Source organism: Solea senegalensis, linkage group LG7, assembly GCF_019176455.1.
Source record: "Solea senegalensis isolate Sse05_10M linkage group LG7, IFAPA_SoseM_1, whole genome shotgun sequence".
In the NCBI taxonomy this organism is placed as follows: Eukaryota; Metazoa; Chordata; class Actinopteri; order Pleuronectiformes; family Soleidae; genus Solea; species Solea senegalensis.
This window is the reverse complement of record NC_058027.1, coordinates 2646172-2659626: the sequence shown is the minus strand read 5'-3', so window position 1 is coordinate 2659626 and position 13455 is coordinate 2646172. Positions and strand designations below refer to the sequence as shown.

Here is a 13455-nt window from a genome sequence, read left to right as displayed (position 1 = left end):
CTCAGAGAAAATGGATGAAACCGTTGGGAGGCTTCGGTCCATTCATGGAGAAGTCACAGTGATTTCATTCACATATAAAAGTGTATTTATTTTGAACTACAATTCATAAAAAAGGAGGAGAATCAAACGATTGATGATTGAGAGAGGAACATGATGACAGTGGGTTGCAGTCGTGTCATTGGCTGATTACTTATTTGCAAAAACAGACAAAGTCAAAGTCGTGAATGAGTCTAAACTGCAGGGTTTTTAAGTTCTTTTATTTTTGCATAAAACTTCAAACACAAAAACTAATCCGGCAGTCGGATTGAATAAGACAAACTACTCAAAAATGTACAATTTAAGCTCACAAAAACAAACAATACACAGAAAAAAATTACAAATAAGGAGAAACAGAACAAGCTGAGTCACAGTTAGTGATGACAGATGACTAATATACAATATGTGATGTCATTTTATTGCACCTAGAGTTGCTCGTCGCAGAGTTTCCCAAAGTTCCACACAGTTGAGTTATGTCCCTATTCTCTAATATCAGATCTCCCAAAAAGCCACTCAGACAGGATGTGAGTAAGATGTTGAGACAAAATCCGCAGACTGACTCAGAAAACCTGGCAGCTTTTTTTGTGAATTGATTAAAATGACAATCTCTTTTTTTTCAGGACTCGTGATTGGCTCGCACGTTTGAGGTAAAACGTCCGCCCGGCCAATCGACTGTGATCAAGTGTCCACTCAGTGAACACAGAAACCCGCTGGGGGGGGACGTCTATAAAACCCTGTGCTGTGGGAGTGTTCAGCAGATACGCTGAGTCTCCTCATTCCAGTCTTCATCATTAGAAGATTTACTATCTCACAGTGAGTATGAATGAACCAATGCTTCTTTAGATCTATCACCATTCATTCATTCATATGTCACTGTTAGAAATGCTGTGTGAAGAAGTAAGGTAACTCTGCACTGTCCTGCCTCTGCTGCTATTTTTACATATATTCTCTTTAAATGCTTCATAAATACGTCCTCTGCGAGGGTGAAGTTAATTTAACTAATGGACAGAGCTGCTGCTGTAGCTTTCAATGTCAGTATATCACAGATAGTTCTTGTTGTTTGGAAACAGGAAGAGAGGGAGAGAAACAATTGCACTTTGATTAAATGTCAAATATAATATTCTTGTGTGTGTGTGTTTCCACAGGGAATGATGATAACGCTCAAACTGTGGACTCTGCTTGTTGCCTGCGTGCTGATCGTTTGTCAGGTGTACGTGTCGCACGCCGCTCCGTCCAGGTGAGGCTTCCTGAAAATACTGCTGTCGTGATTTAGTTTTATTTGTGGTCATTTTTTAAATGTTTCCTGAAGACGTGAGGGCAACTGAGAGCATAATCATTTGAAAACCACACTTAAGATGTAGCTCTTTATCATGGTTTTTAACTGAAATGTATTATCATGACCATTTAACTGAAACTTTAATGGAAACATTTTGTAGATTCAGCCTAAAAGCTTATTCTTATTGTTTTGTTTTTAACATTTTTAGTATGCATATCATTTAGTTACAACTTTCTGACTCTTAATCAAACCTTTTCTCATATTTGAGTCCATTTTAACTCATCAATATTTTATTAGCTTAATTTATTTGCTGTTTTACTATTAGTTAAGTGATTTTAGTCTCCATATTGACGTTCCCGTTCTTATGCTCTACATTTTTTCTATACTGTACATTTACGTGTTCGTATGAATGGTAGTTGTTTTGTTTTGTCCTGCGAAGACGCTTGACTAAAGTCTGACTGATTGATGGATTGATTGACAGATTGGTTGATTTTGAACATAACTGTGTGGGTTTTTAGAAGTAACAAGGAGTCCATGTCAGATGGAGTCACACTGTCAGACGACGACGCGCAGCGGTTACTCAGAGCGATCAAAGAGTTCATGCAGATAGCCTCAGACGAGCAGGACCACCAAACAGCTGACGGCAACAGGTACGACCTATCTATCTATCGATCTATCTATCTATCTATTTATCTATCGATCTATCTATCGATCTATCTATATCGATCTAACACAATTTTGTTTATAAGCCCGACAGCTCCAACCGTGGTATTTGTTAATTATCAAGGTATATAGTAAAGTTTGTGTAAATCTCTGTCACCCATCCATTCATCCGTTCATTTACTCATTCATTCATTCATTACTAAACTGTGTAAGTAGAGTTTCCATGGTCAGAAAACACGAGAACATGCACGCTAATGTTGTGACAGTCATGAAACACCCTCATACGCCTGTTGGATTTGTTGGCATGCTGTTGAAAGTGAGTAAAGTAACAGTCGTCTGGTGGAAAGCATGACGCCGTGCACGCCGTCACCATTCGTGTGCACCTGCATGCGACGGTGTAACACAGTGTAAGCCTGTCTGTGCATGTTTGTCTCTGTCTCTAACAGCCTGGATAGAGCCATGTCTAAGCGTTGCACCAGCTTGAGCACGTGCGTGCTGGGCAAACTCTCCCAGGACATTTACAAGCTGCAGGCCTATCCCCGCACCGACGTGGGAGCAGGGACCCCGGGCAAGAAGAGAAGTCTATCCCAACAATACGAGAACTTCGGCAGCTCGTACAATTGAAAACGCAGTTTGTCCCGCTTGCTCGTCCAGCCATGTCCACGCTGGTGTCATGTGAATCCTCGTTGTCAGACTAACTCACCGACACTTTCATCATCTTATTTTTACCATTTTCCATTAGATTTTGACAGAGAATTTTAAATCTTAGCATTAGCAGCAACGTTTTTGTTTGCATTTCCGTACAATAAAAAAAAACCCAACAAGAACGACTCAAAACCTCTCTGATGTTAGCTTATTGTTTCCTTTTTAAAACTGCTTTACTGTAAATACTGAGATCATACCTCACTCATAGAATAAGAAAATGAAGAAAAGGGTAAGCATGGCTGTCTTTAACACACACACACAATGTCTAGAGTAGGGCTGTCATCTGCAATTCTTATATCTGTTTGAACTTGCAGGGGGACGTTTAAACTCCATCCATCCATCTTGTACCGCTTTATCCTCCACATGAGGCTCACGGGGTCGCTAATCTCAGCTGACATAGGGCAATAGGCGGGGCCACAGGGACACACGGAGGCAAACAATCTTCCGCTCGCACTCTCACACCTACGGTCAATTTAGAGAGTCCAATTGACCTAAATTTGCGTGTTTTTAAAACTCTTTCCTTAAAAACTCAATCACACCGTCTGAAGTAATGACCACATGGGCCAACAGAGGGGGCACATACTCTAATATCACTAACGTGACAGCCCTATTCTAGAGACTGGAACAAAAGTGCGTAATGCCATGTACACATGATGTGATCCCGAATGTCCCCAACTTTCCCCATTCTCATAAGCAACGCGACAGTACAGAAGCGGGCATGTAACACGGCCACCTGTGTGACCCATCGCTTGGCGGACCTGCTGAGTCGGTCAGGAGGGCTGGGGTACAGCAACTATGTGCCCACCAACGTGGGGGCCCAGGCGTTTGGCAGACGGAAGCGGCGCGGCCCTGTGTGAGCACAGCGCTGGATCCATGGTACGTTAACAAACGCTCACAACACATTGTGATGTCAGTATAACTTATGATTTAACACAAGTAGAAACACATAAAAATGGTGTTTTCTGTATTAAACAAATAATATATACATTTTTCTATTTCTTACTTATAGTTATAACAGTTCAAAGTAAAGTAAAAGTAGCCCTATTTTAAGCAAAAGTACTGCTCTAAATATGTACTCAAGTTAAAGTCAAAGAGCATGTACTCAGAGTAAAAGTTACTTAGTTACTTTTTAAACATGGTTGGAGTTCTTTCTTGTGTCGTGCAACAATGAAAAGGGGACACAAATGTCACATATGAACTGTTTTTAATTAAAGGCAAACCTTTTTTATCAACTTTATTTTCTTTTAAATTCAGGCAAACATTTTTTTTACTCAGTAAGTGATGTGATTTAAAACATAGTAAAACACAGTACTGAATATCTTAGTCAACTAACAAAGGTTAAATAATGTGATATATCTAATAGGGCCCCTCAATTATGTGATTAGTATCCTTAACATTCTTATTATTATTATTATTATTATTATTATTAGCCAAATATTATAACTTAATATTTTTTCTTCTGCACAACCTTTGACCACGGTTGATTTATGTGTACATTGAGCTAAAGTTAGCATTTTTTGACTAGTAACTGTTTTAAAATATGACACAAACTATCTAAATAACTAAATAAATAATCCAGAACATATAATATAATCTATGTATCTGTATCTAATCTTCAGTGTAATGTTACAGTGTTGAATAATTATAGTTGTGTTGTCTGTCTTGTCTTGGTCTCTGTAGGACTAAAGAGTTCCTCCTTTGAGAGACAAAACTGTGTCATCATCAGCCTTCAAACTCCTCCCAAAAAATCTTCCTCACAAACGTGGACTCGCTTTGAAAAGAACAAACCAGTCGCCCACACTAAACATCTAGTCTTGTGTCTTTGTTGTCATGCAAAGGTAACTGGGATTATACTGTATTTTCTTCTTTTCCTGTGTCAAACTCGCTGCTGTACATTTGCACGACTGGCTAAACTTCTGCACAGCTGTGGCTGTCGTGGGCCTCGATGTTTTCATGTGACATTTTCATGATGGCAGATGTAGTAAACACTCGTGAGTTGCAGGAATAAATTGTATTTTAGCTACACTAAGCTGTCTTTGCTTGACTGGGTATTAATTTGTTTTGAAAAAGAAAGGTATCCTTTAAAAATAAATAAAGCAAATGTTCACTTTTCAAATTCAGTGACATATTCAATACACATACATACGTGGATTATCTCTAAACCTGATTAAATACTTATTTAAACAAACATGTTAATCAGTTGTAAAGTAGTATTTTATGCTCATTTGCTTTTGCACACATTTAGATTACTCTATATCTTGCCACAGTTGTCTCATTACGCCCTCTAGTGGTTACAATAAGATATTGCTTTGTCATTGAATCAGGAGCTCCATTCAAAAACTAGGTTTCTCGTTGATTCTATCTTGGTTCATTTCAAATCCAGTGTGCACTCGAATAGATTTTTGTTTTGGTTGACATTCTTAAACTAACTTTATTAACTAAACTTAACTTAGACTTACCTTAAACTTGCATTTAGAGGTGGAAATTATGCTTAAAAGCTATTTATTTAATTAAAAACAGTCATAATGTATGCAGTTTCGGGCCAATGTTACTGTTTTTCACACTTACACTAACAGTAAAACATTTTGAAATGGAATGATATACAGTTCACAACAAAAAACAAACAGAAACACTTAATTATAATTTGATGACGGGTGGCGGGCTGATTGAAATTGATTGATGGGGGCCTCATGTGGCCTGCGGGCCTTAAGTTTGAGACCTCTGGTCTGTGTACACCCCCAATAAACAAAGAAAATAAATAAAATTGTACAATCGATGGACCAAAATGTGACTGATGCTAAAGATCTTATTTTTTTATGCGATGTCTACACGTCAGTGGCGTGCAAAGACATTTGGAAGGGCAGGGGGGCGGAAATTAAAAGGGCACCTAATGTGCACAAGTATATAATTTCTCACATTCTCACACAGGGGCACAGGGACATTCTTTACAGCATGGTATCACTGTCTATCACTGAATATAATTTCATCTAAGGACACTGTTTGGGGACACTGTCATGCGGGGACAGCAGGGAACATCTTAACAGCCTTTTTGATCAACAAACAAAGTTGCTAGGGCTTCATATGGACATATTAGACTACTGCATAATCTAACCCAGGGGTCTACAACCTGTGACTCTTCAATGCCTCTGCAGTGGCTTCCTGTAAATTATGTTTAACTTTATTTTCATTATTTCTTTCACTTTTTCGTGATCAAGGTGATAAATGAAAGTCGTTTAATATTTCGTCCCACTAATGAAATGTCAACAGATTTCATTTTCTACTTTGTAGATTTCATAAATGTAGTATATCTATATATAAAACATTATACATGATGTTATCTTCATTTTATTATGGATCAAATAGGTTTTGCGGCTCCAGATTTAATTTATTTGGATGGAGAGTGGACAAAAAAAGGTTGTCGACCCCTGACCTAACTTAACCTGAGCCCTCACTGAGTTAGGTGTTAGGTGTAACAGACATAGTTGACGGGGAAAACTGATTTACAACATTAAATTATGTTAAAAAAATAAAATAAACCTGAGTCAAACCACATAGCAGTATTTTATATTTCTGTCTTCCTCACTCCGACTTCACTGTGTGAGTTCATTTGTCTCGATTCTGTGTTTGAAACCCGCGCTATGAATCAGAACAGTGGGTGAATTGATGGAATAGCCCTTTAACAGCTGGTAGGAGAGTGGGCGTCAACCACGTCGTCAGGAAAAGATCACGGTGGGCGTGGCTTCAGCTCCTCAGGTGCAGCACGAGCTCCAATCAGCGAAAATTAGGTCAACTTACATTGACGGCAACGCGCGGAAGACTTTGAACAAACAAACAAACAAACAGGTGAATGAAAAGCGTTTGACATTTGTATGAAGTTGTAAATATGAACATAGGAAATCCCGGAGACGACAAATGACCGCACTTTTGGGCTAATTATGTCAGAACTTTGACGAGCAAGTGTCGGCAGCTAAGGGCTAACTGCGTCATTGAAGTCAGACGTCGAAGAAAGTGTGTTTTAAACCAACAACTCAACCAACCACCGTGTCAAGGAGGAAAGATTCAGCGAAAAGTAAGTCACTTCAAATTAGAAAAGCCATTTTTTTTGTTCTAAATGTGTGTTTAAATGTAAGCCTTTGCAAAAGCAATTCTCACGTGACTATTTTGCTAACTCATTCCACCAATACAGTAAAATTCATTCTTCTTTGTTGCGTTGGTAAATTTGTTGTGAATACTTTTATGCAAATGAAAACAACAACAAAAAACAAAAGCAGCTGTACCAAATAAAGATTTGCACAAATTCCCTTCACACATACGTATGTAGAACATATATTATATGTGCAACCTATAAGGCCTTAGGAAATAAACTCAGTTTTAATGTTAGTTCAGATTATTTCAGCTAAGTTTGTCTCAGTATTCGAATTTGAATTCAATCTTCTATTAAATTTGATTAAATTGGTTTATTTACATTGAACAAAATGATGTTGTCGCCAAAGTACATTTTGCACAGCAACAATTACCGCACACTTTTTGCTATCTATATTGTGTGTGAATGTATCCCATATATACAGTTATTCTTAATCTTTTTTTCACAAAGAGTTCCTCAGTTTTGAGCTCCTTTATATCCATGCTAAGTCTGGTTTACGTTCAGAACAAAGAATATCCCCACAAACCCTTTCTTACAGATTTAGATACTCACCCCCCTCGAGTATTGTCACTATTCCTCTAGAGTTCCTGTCTAACAGACCCTGATCTTCCCTCACTGATACGCTTGTTATACCAATCGTTTGACTCGTCCACAGAGAGAACTTGGAATATCAGCAACAAGGGGTAATTAGTGCTGCTGCCTAAATTTCAGCATTTACCTAATTTGTTTCCAATGTTTGGGATGTTGATAGTTTTTATGGACAAATTTGAGATGGTTCTCGGGTGTGATGGCTCAGTTTGACATTTAAAGGACCCGTTTGTCACATTAAGGTTGTTTTGTGTAGCCTTAGAATAAGCCTTTTATATGTACTGTACCGTGGGCATTGTTTATTGTTTACATTGTTTATGGTATGTGAAGGCCACTGTATTTCTCGGTTTGTCGCACTGTGCAGTCTTACCATGAAATGACACCAATTTTACACACTAGACCTTTACAAGTGTTTATAGAGCACATGCTGTTTTCAAACAAACTGGACACATTTCCAATGCTGGACAGTATACTTAACTGTGAGATCCACTGGTATCTCTTTACATGTCCCCATTGGATGTACAGATGTCTAATGTAGTTATCTGTCCCTAAGTCAGCAAGCATCACCCAACTGTGGACCTGCGTCAGGCCTGACACATGTTGTGTTTTTGCCACACAGGCGTTGATGGCTACTGTGGGTAGTTTTTGTTGTGTTTGCTGATTTTCATCTTATATATTAATGTACACTGCAGTAAACTCCATTCATCCAGAAAAGGCAGGAAATTTGACTTGAAGTTTGGCCTTCATTAGTCAAGGTTTATCTGCCCCAGTGTTAAATCACTGACTGACTGTATTTTTAATATATTATTTATTTAAAGGTAAAGTGTATACAATTTACGAAGATTCAGCTGCTGAATGTCCCTCACCTTACTCTTCCCTTTCAAATCTGTTGGCGATGTAGCCTTCAGTTAGCATCACAACTCAAAAGATGTTTAGTTTGTCCATTGTGGCTATTGTAAAAACATGGTGGTCCAACATGGCGGCCTCTGTAAAGCTTACCCAGCTCCTTTCAACAATATGTACAATCAGATGACAATAAACTTGCAGTAAATTTAAGTAGAATAATTTTATTTTTGTTTTGTTTAGCCAAAAGAAAATAATTTAAACAAATTTACAAACTGGACCTTTAAATTGAGAAATACCCTCAAATAGAAGATGTAAATGTGATTTAAACTTGAAAGTGGTTATAACGGATGTTCTGAAGAGGGGTGTTTGCGACTCCGTCCCACGAGTGTTGACCGAGGAGATTGGTGCTACGGTGCTCTCGGATGTGAGTAGCCATGTGCAAACTCCCAAACACAGCTAACGAAGGAGTTAGAGTTCGTTTAGAGTCTCAGAGGAACTCTTTGAGATGCCGACACTGTTTGAGCGTCTGGGGATGAGTGGCTGTCACTTTTGTCTCATCACCATCTGGAGATGGGAGACACTGGGAGTCAGTTGGAGTTGCATTGTCTTCATTTTCTTGCTAAATAAAAGATTGCAGACATTATCTGTGTGCCAGCTGGCCGCGAGATAAACACATTTTTGTACATATGGGACAATAATGACCTTTTATTTTCCAACGTGGGTTGGGAAGGCAACATAATGTCCGTTGGTGTGGAGACCTGCTGAGGCAGGAGATTTCTGTGGAAATGAGAAGCAGCTGTCTATAAAAATTTAGGAGTGTCACTATTCTCCAAATCCTTGATTCGATTAGATTTTGGATTTTAAGGTCACGATCCAGTTCGATTGTCAATCTTTTTTTTTTCTCTTTTGTTGTGCAGATGGGTCTGCAATTTATAGACTTGATTTTTTTAATTCCCATTTCAATTGTCCACATACAGGACTATTGCACTAGTTATCACTTTAGCATGAGCTGAATTTTAAGGACTTTTCGCTTCAAATGAGAATGGAACAGTATGTCTGCGTTAACAAAGTTGTTGTCGTAGTTACGTCTACGTCCATATGATGCATTCGGAGATGTCCTGTGCTTTGCTACACTAGCATAGCATACTGTAGTTTACACAATGTGGTATTCTTTTTTGACAACATGAGTGTTGTTGCCAAAACTCACGGGGATCACAAAACATTTCCACGCCAGTGAGTTCGAGTTTGGTCAAAAACAACAGTTGCCATGGTTACTATTAGTTGGCAGCACCTTCAGATTATCTGAAGGAGGTAACGTGTAGTCTGGCAAGCCTGCAGGACATCACGCTGGGGGTGTGGTTCAATCCTTTTTTCCACCTTTGCTTTTGAAGGTTGAGATCGTGATGTCACTGGAAGTGCTCGGTGGTGATACAGTAGTGAGGATGTGGATAACTTTTCCGTTCCTTCATTCAGATTTATTCTGCCTGTCCAGGGATTATACCAGAGACCGACTGGTTTCTTCCTAGAACATTAAGCTTAACCATATTAAGTATTGCCGTACATGTGCAATTTCTTTCCATGTGTTATCCACTAAGCATTTCTGCATTACTAACTGACTAACTGTCGGACAATACCAGAAAAGAACGTTGTCGTTATAATGAGAAACACAGAGCTTAATTAGCATTGTGTGAGCTTATTTGACAATTATTTGACAACTTATTTAAATTTAAGTGACATTTGAAGTTGCACAAGTACAGTTTTAAAGCACCAGTAATGATTTGCCTTCCCACTTAATGCATAGAGGGTTTCGCTCATCATGGCTTTAATACACATTCCTGTACATTGACTGAATATTTTGCAGATATAAAAGCAGGCACTGCAATGCCACCATGTGGCAAGTATTGTGTGGTCTTTCTATGAAGGGACTGCATGTGCATGTGGACTTTATAGTGTTCAGGAAATGATTATGGAGTCATATTTGCCCTTTACTGGTATTTCAATCAGTAAAAGTGGATGAGAGGTCTATAATGTTTAAAATATGTCATACACCAATGAAACGTAGTGATTTTGAAGCAAAAATGTCCTCTCAGTCACAAAGTGGAAGACCAATTCACTTTTTGGCAACTGAAATACTGCATGTTACTGTATGCACGATCCCTTTACAGGTATTTCAATAGGTAAAAGGGAATGAGAGGCCTATGATGTTTAAATATGGCACAAAAATATCCCCTCAGCCTCAAGTTAGGAGCCAAAATCACTTTTCAGCAACTGACATACTGCATGTTACTGTTTGCACAAGCCGAAAACAGGTATAGAGGGTTAGTGAGCTATTTTGAAAAATTATATATATTTATAATTTTAAAAAAGAAAATGACATAGCCCAAATTTGGTGATTCTGAGGAAAAATATCTCTTCAGCCACAAGGTAGGAACACAAATCTGTGATTAAATAATATAAATCTATTATTTTATCTAAGCTTGGTTTGTTCTGATTGTTCCCAATAATGTCTTTTAACATTTGGTCACAGACCAAAAAGCATTGCCAGGTCCAAATACACACTCTGTCTCAAAAAGCTTTTTTTTTTTTTAAATAATACAGCACTTTCATTACTATATTCATAATGTGCTACTGTGTGAACACTGCTGCTGGGTTTAATCTGTAATGTCAGGGCCTAATTTGGCTTCCTACAATGTCTGTGGTAATGAAACTTTTGAATGTGATCTAGATCCTTCAGTTGGATTCCAAGATGAACTTTGCATAACATTAAATTGAAAGAGAAAGATAACCCCGTGGCTTTTAATTGTGCAATGTATGAATGAGGACTTTTTTCCCCCCCCCATATCAAAGAGAAGAAAGGAATTTGAATTTCCAAGATGTTCTGACATTCATAATAACCCATAATACCATTATTTTTTCTTTCGTTTCCTTGTCTCCATGTTTCCTTTGTCCGAACAATCAATGCAAAACCAACCAGAAAATTTAAGTAAATCATAAATCCTTCAAATAAAACAGGCAGCAATATTAAATCAATAAATTCTGAAAAGGCTTATTTTGTGTGGTGATAGTCACCAGACTTCCAGGTCAGGGTTACAGCCACCAGTCTTCTATAAGAATCAAGTACAACGTCAGACACAGTGTTGAGCCCTTGACATGAAAGCTGATCATGTTTATTTCATAAGGCTTTTTTTACCCCCCACTTTAAAACACCACAAATTTAACTGGTGTAACATCTGCTCTGATCCTCAAGATGGCAGCAAAAAGCCACAGATTGCTGCTCCCAAATCCATCAATTTTCTATTAATGAAGTATATTAAAAACTATTAGCTGTTTTCATTTTCCACTGTGCCAATTTATACAGTGCATTAATTCAGAGGCCTCCTCCTTTTTCAGCTGCAAATCCTTCTAATGAAATAAATCATTTCAATAAGAGAAAGTTTATTGAGTGACTGTAAGTGTGGTGGTAACTAAATCAGTTTGCGTCTGAGACGATGATATTCAATGATGTTAAAAGGTCCATGGTAAATATCTTGAAAGACTAAATTGCAGAATATTGGTTCATCCTAAATGATGAAATCTTATTCGCCAGTGCTTATTTGCAGTAAGGTTATGAGTATTGTTAACCCTTTATATACTTGGCAGCATGTAAACAGTCATGTTAGTTTTGGATAGATGCAGCAGTGCATTGGAAAGACAAGATCTGTGGATGCCGTCACAAGCTTATGATTTATCACAGAGCGATCGGTCATTTAAGTCAATACTCGGGCGTATTTACAGTTGGACTTGGATATTAGTTAAAACAACATTAAACAGACTTTGTAAGGCTTGTGTTGTGCTTTGTCAAAGATTTGCCCTCTCTCTCTCTCCTTCCCTCCCTCCCTGTCTCTCCCGCTCTCCTCTCTCTCTGAAGGGCCCCTTTGTAGGCGTACGATTGCCCTGTGTGCACTCTGAAATGTAAAGCAGGCCTTCTCTTCAGATATGCATGCCGTCGCCGCGGTCTGATTAATTGTAAATGACAGAGCGGTTTATAAAATACTGTGTTTGATAACGACGCCGATCTGATTCCTCTTACAGGAGAAACACTCTCACAACATGCAGTCCTAATTGTTAGACTTCTCATTAGCGCGGTGTCACGGGACCTCGCCAGATAATCAAATACTGTAGCTGTGATACTGTTGCGGCGTTCATCTCGTCTTAGAATGTCCTCTGATCGTGCATGCAAATATGGAAGCTTCAGTCATGATCTTACAGCACGACTGACTGCGACTGCTCTCAGCTGATATTCAGGTATTCAACGTTTGCATACATTGAAAATTACGTGGAGAGTTTTAATGGCTCTGAGACATTTGAACAAATAAAAGACAAAGAAGAAATTTAGTTGAGACTCAAAAAAACACACAGTAAATACATTGATTCATTTACATTATGGCTGTGCATCTCCACTTAAATCTCAAGATTTATTTGATGTATTTTCTGTATTAAAACACATGAACTTTAATATGCTGCAAGCAACTGGCAAATGAACTATTTATTATGTGGCTAATCGATGACATCACTGCAGAGTTCTAATATCTACAGATTTTATGACTAAAATAATTTGACTTCTTTAGTTTTACGTTTATCATAATTTTAAATCAGGTTATCATAAACTAAGAATACACAAAATAAACTTCTGATCGCTCTTTTAGTTGCACTGCTACAGTCCTGGGTCTGAAGTGTAATCACAGATCTTTGGATAAAGTTTCTGACCCTATCATAACCGTACCTGAACATTTTTATCATACGCAGGTATTAACCCATTCACTTTCAAACATTAAAGACAATACAGACAAATAAAGTGGAAGTAATTTGCAGGCGTGTTCCAGCAGTTTAAAACTTTAAAATTGTTCTAAAAATAACCCTATAGGCCTGGATATTATGGCCAAAAACGCTATTGTGGTAATTGACTTTAAAATTAGTCTATATCTATAATTACCATGATAAATGTCAGATAATTAAAGATGGATATTTTGCCTTTTAGTGAAAAGAAAATATAGAGTCAGGCCAAGTAGAAAGTAGTGTTTTTTTTTTCTCACTTTGACTACTTAGTGTTTACTGAGCGAGTGCAGCAAGAAAATAAAATGCTGGGCCAAAATGAACAGAGCCTGTCAAAACAGGACACAGCACCAATATGAGCCTTTGAATGAAACTGAAAAAATAT

At 38.0% G+C, this 13455-nt stretch overlaps 1 protein-coding gene and 1 long non-coding RNA gene across 3 annotated transcripts in view; both read left to right on the top strand.

Moving 5' to 3' along the window:
* Positions 1-662: 662 nt before the first annotated feature.
* On the top strand, positions 663-4705 carry calca (calcitonin/calcitonin-related polypeptide, alpha). 2 transcript variants are annotated; one of them, XM_044030671.1, is made up of 5 exons: positions 663-849; positions 1182-1273; positions 1831-1962; positions 3375-3556; positions 4361-4705. In XM_044030671.1, exons 2-4 carry the CDS (start codon positions 1185-1187, stop codon positions 3535-3537), a joined length of 384 nt encoding a protein of 127 aa, XP_043886606.1. In that variant the 5' UTR covers positions 663-849; positions 1182-1184; the 3' UTR covers positions 3538-3556; positions 4361-4705. The 2 variants fall into 2 exon arrangements, with proteins under 2 accessions (XP_043886606.1, XP_043886605.1); XM_044030670.1 differs by lacking the exons at positions 3375-3556; positions 4361-4705 and adding an exon at positions 2422-2802 and having other exon boundaries at positions 779-849.
* Positions 4706-6539: 1834 nt separating this feature from the next.
* Positions 6540-13455, top strand: part of LOC122772018 — a 129343-nt gene continuing 122427 nt past the window's right edge. The window contains exon 1 of the long non-coding RNA XR_006360726.1: positions 6540-6749. This is a non-coding gene — a long non-coding RNA (uncharacterized LOC122772018). The remainder of the gene's footprint in view (positions 6750-13455) is intronic.

What these genes read in the sequence shown, in the direction of transcription:
- calca (XM_044030670.1), top strand. Translation starts at nt 1,185, where the DNA reads ATGATGATAACGCTCAAACTGTGGACTCTGCTTGTTGCCTGCGTGCTG. An exon ending in TCGCACGCCGCTCCGTCCAG is followed by an intron (nt 1,274 to 1,830) that starts GTGAGGCTTCCT and finishes GTGGGTTTTTAG; the next exon opens with AAGTAACAAGGAGTCCATGT. An exon ending in CAAACAGCTGACGGCAACAG is followed by an intron (nt 1,963 to 2,421) that starts GTACGACCTATC and finishes TGTCTCTAACAG; the next exon opens with CCTGGATAGAGCCATGTCTA.